Genomic DNA, 8004 nt, shown 5'->3' with positions numbered 1-8004 from the left:
CCCACATTGGCATGATCTCACATGTATGGTGTGTGCAAGGTCACACTACACAGGGGACAGCATTTTCAAAAGCAAGTTGCCCCACCCTCACTGGCATGATCTCACATGCATGATGTGTACAAGGGCATACCACTCTGGGGACACTCTTTTCAAGAGCCAGCTGCTGCGCCCCCACTGGCATGAGATCATATGTGGTGTGTGCAAAGTCATGCTGCTGAGGGACAACATTTTCAAAAGGGCGCTGCCCTGTCCTGACCAGCCTGACCTGGCATGCAGCATGCAAAGTTGTGGTGGCGGGAGCAGAGTAGGGTACTCTTCAAAATGGTGTCCCCTGTCCAATATCAGACACAACGGGATGTGGTTTTGTCCAGGTACAGGATAGGGGACAAACCAGAAAAAAGGCTGGCCCCTCCAGTACACAACTGAATCAGTGGCCTCCCTGACTGTGTCTGTAGGACCACAGCCCTGTAAGGACGTGTGGAAATTTCCTTTCCGCAGGAGCAGCAGGGAGCCCCTCTATTCCCCCACCCCACCCCTTTCCAAACAGATGCTCGCCTCTGATGTGGTAACATTTACGCCCCTCCCTACCCCTTTCATATCCCAGCTCCTACCCTCTCCTTTCCCTGCCTTCAGTGTACTCACTTTGCCCCCTGCACAGATCTTCCCACCCCTCGGCTTTCACAGCCGACACACTCTCTCTGCTCCTCCCCAAGTAAGGGCAGGGTGAGGGCACCGAGCGTCTTCAGTGGCTGTTACTGAGCGTGCGCAGGAGGGCTGCGCCTGCTCAGTAACAGCCAAGCTGCCCCTTGTGTCTGAGGGGAGCGAATGGGGCGGGGCCGTCCAGCTGGGCGGTAGGATATTGATCGCTGCTCTTCGCCCTGGAAGGAGGAGAGAAAGGCAAAAGAGCGCTTTCGGCTGGGACTGGCTGCCGCGGCGGCAGGAGACAGGCGAGTGAGCGGCGCGGTGCGGCGCGGCGGCCGCTATGGACAGTCCTCACTTTGAGACCGTTGCGCCCTGCAGTCGGAGGCAGGCGGCGCTGGAGCGAGGAGCCGGGAGGATGAAACAGGAGGGAGCCGGCCCGGGAGCTGCTGCCGGGCTCGGCGCGGCGGCGTGGGGCGAGGAGGGCGAGGCGGAGAAAGTTGTCTACTCCCGGTCGCAGGTGTCCTTCACCGGCACCAAGGCGCTCGGCGACGCCTTCAAGCTCTTCATGCCCCGCTCCACCGAGTTCATGAGCTCGGACTCGGAGCTGTGGAACTTCCTCTGCAGCCTCAAGCACCAGTTCTCCCCGGTCATCCTGCGCAGCAAGGACGTGTACGGCTACGCCTCCTGCCGGGCCGTGGTGCCCGACAGCCTTCCGGCGCCGGGACACCGGACCCGCCGCAGAGCAGCCAGGAGGCGCCCCCTGGCCGCCGGCACCAAGCGCGGAGCGCCCGGCCGCGCAAAGAAGGGGAGGAAACGCGCCCCAGCGCTCGCCGGTCCCCCCGGCAGGGAGGCGCAGCGGCCGCGGGAGGAGGAGCAGGTCGGCTCGGGCGAGGTGCCCTCGTGTGCTCCCTTTGAGGGCCGGTCCTTGGAGGAGATCTGGAAAGCGGCCACCCCCAGTCTCACCACCTTCCCCACCATCAAGGTGCGGGGCAGCGTCTGGAAGCCGCGGAGCCTGGAGGCGGCGCGGCGCCAGGCGCAGCGGATCCTTCGAGTGGACCTGGCGCCAGTGGTGAGGATCCGCCGCTTCCCCGTAGCCAGATCGTGAGCTGCTGCCCCGCCTGGGAACTGGGACATCGGGGCGAGGGGGAGGCTCTTCCCTGGGAAGAAGCGAACAGAGACAAGTGTCAGTCACCTGTTTACATTGCATTTGTCTGGATCGTGTCCTTCTACTGCACTTTATGGCTCAGACTGATGGGACCATTTCCTCCACAGAGCCAGGTTCCTGCCCACCCAAACCTGGATTGAGAACCTGCATGGCGCCTGTCACCAGCTGCAACTACCACCCTCACCTGGACTGAGAGGCTGTTTTGCTATGTTCCCTAGTAGGGGGCACTGTTCTCATCTATCGTATTTATGCCCAAAACTGAGAAGCTATTTGGCAGGCATCTCAAGTAGGGACTAAGGTCTACTTCCTTCCATTCTCTTCCCTGGGACTACCTCACTGGTCTGGAAGTCCACCCAAGAAGTTATTTTCCAAAGGAACTCGCTGTCATGCTTGTATAATAAAGCACCATCTGACTCTTGCTTCATTTTTTCCCTAACGCATTGGGTTATGTATTTTTTTTTTTTTTTTGTGATGTTGCACTAGTATGTGCTCAGGGTATCTTGAATCCCACGTGTTCCCAATTTCAACCGACTGAAACTTTAACCAAGGATGCAAAAAACATTATGGAGGTTCAGAACTTAGGCTGTCTCAATGGTGCAAAAGTTTCCTTAGTGAGCTATAAAAGGATTTACTATGTACTATACTTTTTGTATCTAAAGTCATTTCTAAAGTTTTATAGCTGAATTAAGTACTTGTTTTTATGGAGCACCGGAAGCCGATTGAATTGCTCTTATTTTATATACTGTCTACTTTAGTGACACTTATTTGGTCAACGTAAGTGAACTTAATAAAAGTGAAAGAGCAACTAATGTTGTTTCAGTACATTGAAACTAACTGCAAAGGGATGGATAATTGTTGGATAGTTACATATACCTTTTGTGTAATTCAGTGGAACAAGCAAATAGTTCGACTTGTTTACTGCTCTAGTAAACAAACCCAAAGTTACTTAAAATGAGGAATATTTATTTAAAATCTAATGTAAAAGAGAAATAACTATTATAATGATTACTAGAAGGCAGGCAATAGACAGTCTCCTCATTCTTGCTAGTGGCCAAATATCAGAATTCTAGATTATCTAAGTGCCTTTTTAAACAGAGATAGCAATACTCTATTGTGGTAGCTAGTGCCTTCTTAGTTAAAATAGCACAGGTTGTCACTTCAATGTCTAGAGTCCAGTAGTGGATGTTCATATTAACATGTCACTCCTTCAAGTATTGTTTTTAAAAATCAGTTGTAGCTAAAATATGGTATGCAAGGACTCATTAGAAAGTGTTAACAGTTTATGGCTAAAGGCTGGTTTTGACTGAGGCTTTGTGTTTTGGCTGTCTTGTCTTGTACAAATGCCCATTTTTAAGACAAACTACAAAGCCTTTGGTAGATATTTAAAACTGTTTAACATTTTACTCATCCTTCTTTAAATCTTTTTTGGTGCTTTTACAATACAAAAAACTGGAATATCCCCAGTGGGGAAGGTAAAGTTGATAAAGATAGGGGGAGGGAAAAAGATCTTGGAAATTCCAAAAGAGGGACAAGTAACTTGCTTTAACTGATCATTTATATCCCTATAAGCCCTGAGAAGTAGGATCTGCGTCTTGATTTCCCTGTTCAATTTATTGGTTCTTCAAATTCCTATTCTAATTTCCTTTCTACAGAAGGCTTTGCTCCTTCTTAGCAGAAGTGCTAAGAAGCAAATTAGATTTGATTATAGTGACATTTGTCAAATTTTGTTATACAGTGCTAATTTTTAATTAAAAAGTAGTTCTCTTCCTTTCTTTGAATCTTAATATTTTGGGTTATTTATACCATTGTAGTTCATTTAAATATACATTGCAATATATAGCTTTCTAAAACCAAAAGCTTCATCAATCTTGTAGGTGCTGTGCTTTTAAAATCATTGACATAAAATGTGATGACAAGCTGATTGCTGCACTGTACTACCGTTTCAGATTCCAAAACACTAGGAAATCATGAAAGATCAAGGTATATTTATACAAATCCTATCTGAAACCTACATTTTTCTTAGACGTACCTTGGTGTAATTTATATGTTGACTTGAAAAACCTTATTGTATGATGAATTGGTAATAAGAATAAATACCCAAATGTACAGAGTATGAAGGGCCAAATTTGACCTTGACTTATTTATGACATTGGCTTCCAGAAGTTGGACCATGGATTGATATACCAATAAATAAGAAAATGGGTGAAATACTGGACCTATTGAAATCAATGATAAACATTCCAATGACTTCAATAGGATCAGAATTTTATCCATTACATTGAACACACAAAATAATAATTTCATCCCATATTTGGACTCTGGAATGTTTTAACACAATAGACATAGGTGGAGTTTGAACTGTGACTTTGTGTTTGGCTTTTTAAAACCTATTTCTTAGAAATATGCATCACTGATCACTGTAGTTTATGGGGGGGGAGAGATGTGCGGAGTGTGCGTGTCAGGTCAGCCTCTGATTCAGATCCGAGCCTTGTTAATTCAGTTCCTCATTCTGATGAGGTAGCTAGTGGTTTGCAAATCACCATGCTTACTGAAGCATTTATAATACTACACCATGCATGATAAAGAACACAATGTATAAATACAGTTGAGTACAGGGATACTGTGGTAGGGCTTGGGATTTTTTTAGGGAGGAGGAAAGGGGTGGAGATTACTGAGGGCTGCAGGTAGGAAGCCAGGGTGTGGGAACATGAGTGCTTAAATTGCCAGTCTCAAAACTCTTGTCTTGTTTCTTCTTCTCCCAAAACTCTTGTTTCATTGAGGCTGTGCCTCATTAGAGTAAGGCAGAGGACTCATTCCTATCTTCTTCATATCCATAGTGGAATATCAGCCTCTGGAGATGGCAGTGGCGACTGTTCTAGCAGCCCGTTTTTGTTTTTACAGCTCTTTCATACATTCCTGACTTTTAGAACCAATAGGGACGGCTCTGATCATTTACTTGTACCGCCTCCATAACAGTCCAGAAAGTAGGGAACCCAGCTTCTAGCTGTAGCTGCATTTCTCAAGAGAGCAGTCTGAATTTGTCTAGTTGCTCTAACTAGCCCTGGCTCAGTACTGCTATAGCTAACATAGGGATCTGTGAAAGTATATAAAGACGGATGATCTGTAACTTTCACTCCATGCATCTAAAGAAGTGAGGTTTTTTACCCACGAAAGCTTATGCCCAAATAAATGTTAGTCTTTAAGGTGCTACCGGACTCCTTGTTGTTTTGAGGGATGATATAGAAATTGTTGGGGATAAAAGAAGAGAATGTTAAATTGTTAGGGTTAGATCAGGTTTGGTTTGGTCCCCGCTGCCTACTGACAGAGTTAAGGTTGTTGGGGCTATTAGAGATGCTAACTTTAACTTTGTATTTCCTGACTTCCAGAGATTTGTTTATCTATCTTCTGTGTTCTGGAAAGACACAAGGCGGGAGTAGATAAACTTTAACACAGAGTTAAGGTTGTTAGTGACTTTCCTTTGTTTTCTGAGGAAGGGATGGGGCCATGATTGAGACGGGTCCTGGGTATGCTTTGCCACCATTCATCTACTGCATGTGCCCTCCATGAGAGTTAGAGATGAATGTAAATGCTAATGGCCTGTGAAGAGTGCATCTGCCAATTTGAGATGGTGGTGGGGTGGGGCTAGAATTTCTACTCTAGGAGTTAATAGTAGGAAGGGGCTCTGTGGTATGGGAGGTTACAGAGGTGTGAAGGGGCTCTTTCATCCTTCAGTTGAATGAGAACACACCCTACTAACGAATATAGGCTGAAACACTAGTTCTGAGGGGCCTGAACTGCCCCATTCAGCTCAATGAAGATTACACCCAAGTCCATCTTCTCCAAATCTCAGGACTGGTCTAAACTAGAAAATTAGGTTGGTTTAACTACATGAGTCAGGGGTGTGAGGAAAACCACATCCATGAGCAGTGTGGTTGAACTGACCTAAGTCCCTGTACAGACATTGGTTGATGGAAGAATTCTTCCAAGGACCTAACTACTGCTGCTCGGGGAGCAGGATTACTAATGCCACTGGGAGAATGCCTTTTGTTGGCATAGCTAGTGTCTACACTGAAGTGCTCCACTGCCACACCTGTGACCCGTAGCATTTTAAGTGTAGACAAGCCCTCACCTCTTTGTAGGTCTGGCATGATTGAATATTACCCTTTTCCAGCTCCCTACCCTGGTTTCAGCACTGTATGCCTGCACCATGCATGCTTGTGTCCAGCCCAGACCCAGTTCACTGTGCCTACTACTTCCTGCCAGAAGTTCATTGAGCCTCTCCTGCACAGAAGTGATTATCCTTGCTAGGACTCTTATGCCAACGTCTCTGGTATCATTTTCAGTGTAGTAGCTAGTTTCTCCTCTAGGAGCCCTGCCCAACACCATCATATTTGATCTCATGTCCTGGACACAGTCCTGCCTCCCAAACTGTCCCTGGAGAGGAGTGGTGCATACAGCATTGGGGTTCACTTATAGGGTACCGAATTTCATATGATATCCTCACTTCCAGAAGAAGTCCTATTGTAGCCCAAGACACCAACCAAACGGAAGGTTGAGAACACCAGTGTGCGCAATCCTCAGATCTCCTGCATTGAGGTTCACATGCATGCTCTTGGTTTTAAGAGGCAGTGCTTGGTTCTCTTGAACTGTCGTGATTCCATTACTCAGCAAGTGTAGTTCACAAAGGAGTTCTTGAGGAGGCAATAGCTTGTAGAGGATGCTGTGGTCAGCAGAGGTTCTAAAGCTACTCCTGAGGGCATTCTGTGCCAAAAAATTAAAAATTCTCTGCACAATATTTTAAAATTCTACAATATTCTGCCAGCTTGATCTGTCAAAAAATAAAGGCAGAGGCTCCAGCATGGCAGTGGAGAGTACAGGCCACTGGTTGTACAAAGGTGGGAGGTCACTCTGCAGCTTCCCTACCCCCAAGACACAGATTCAGTGGTGGGGCTGCACCTGATCCTGACATAGCACAGGCCTAGGCCTAGGCCTACCCCAGAAACACCCTAAGACCCTTCCCCTCTGCTCCATGGGAACAAGCAGGCTCAACCAGGCAGGATCTAAATGTGGAGGGGCTCAGTATGGGGTGAGAAGATTCTGTGTGGGACAATCTGGGTGCAGGCAGCCTAGGTGTGGGGGGAGCTGGATGCACAGAGGCTTCTTGTGGGGGTTCCAGGTGCAGGGGCAATGGGACTCTGTAAGGGCTTCCAGATGAAGGTGGTTGGGGCTCAGCGGAGGGGTCTGGATCTTGGAGGAGTAGGGCTTGGTGAGGTTGGGGTCGGTGCAGCTAGTTTGGGGTCAGTGGTGTCGAGGGTGGGACTCGTCAGGGTGGGGGTTTGAATGCAGGGAGCTTGGGTGGTGGTGGTGGTCTGGGTGCAGGGGGGCTCTAGATGCAGGGGCTGAAGTTCAGTGGGGTAGGGTTTGGATATGGAGAGCTAGGGAGATTCTGGGTGTGTGGGGTGTCTAGGTATGGGAGGTCTAGATGCATGGGGTTGGGTAGATGGGGAACCCCTCCCCTCTACAGTAACTCCTCACCCTGCAGCTGAGGAGCAATGAGGGCAAGAAGTGGGGAGGAGATACTGAGCTTCCTGCAGCTGGGGGAGGTTTCTAGGGATGGGTCTGACATAGCTCTAGCCACTCCTTGTAGGGGAAGAGGAAATCCCGTCTTCCCCTGCCTCCAGAGATCCCTGTTCAAGGTAGGAGCTACTGGATGGAGTGTCCCCAGCCTTGTGGTGATTTACCTCTCTGCCGGCTGCTCTGGATGCCTGAAACAATATACCTGCGCAGCTAGAGAGTGGTGCGTAACTGCTCTTGCAGCTTCCCTTTGCTTCTCTGTCAGAAAGTCATTTTTCTGTGGGGTAGCAAAGAAATCTCCAGGAGACATGAATTCTGTGCACGCACAGTGGCCCAGAATTCTCCCAGGAGTATAAAGCTTTTGTAATGCAATAAGTTTTGGAATATTTCTAAACAGGTCCTTGTAGTGTTGAATAGCTGATCTTGAGGGCACTTCAGTGATACAAGTTTCCTGAGATCAGAGCCTTAATTCTCCCTCCTCCTGTCCCCAGGTTTACACCAAAAAAGCTTTAGAATCTGAAAATATTAAAAGCAGCTTTTGTAAGGGTGTGGGGAATATTTCCTCAATGTCTTGGGCCAAATAACCCAAAATTTGCCCCACAAATTCTACTGCAGTCGCTTTT

General features: G+C 47.7%; 1 protein-coding gene across 1 annotated transcript; it reads left to right on the top strand.

Annotated features, from left to right (window-relative positions):
* Nucleotides 1-676: 676 nt before the first annotated feature.
* CCDC71L (coiled-coil domain containing 71 like) lies at nt 677-3918 on the top strand. The gene has a single exon (XM_032775631.2). It carries the CDS (start codon nt 983-985, stop codon nt 1745-1747), a length of 765 nt encoding a protein of 254 aa, XP_032631522.1. The 5' UTR covers nt 677-982; the 3' UTR covers nt 1748-3918.
* The last annotated feature ends 4086 nt before the right edge of the window (nt 3919-8004 follow it).

This window comes from Chelonoidis abingdonii, chromosome 1, assembly GCF_003597395.2.
Source record: "Chelonoidis abingdonii isolate Lonesome George chromosome 1, CheloAbing_2.0, whole genome shotgun sequence".
Taxonomy (NCBI): Eukaryota; Metazoa; Chordata; order Testudines; family Testudinidae; genus Chelonoidis; species Chelonoidis abingdonii.
The sequence above is the reverse complement of the archived record's forward strand: the minus strand, read 5'-3'. Positions and strand labels throughout refer to the sequence as shown.

What these genes read in the sequence shown, in the direction of transcription:
- CCDC71L (XM_032775631.2), top strand. Translation starts at nt 983, where the DNA reads ATGGACAGTCCTCACTTTGAGACCGTTGCGCCCTGCAGTCGGAGGCAG.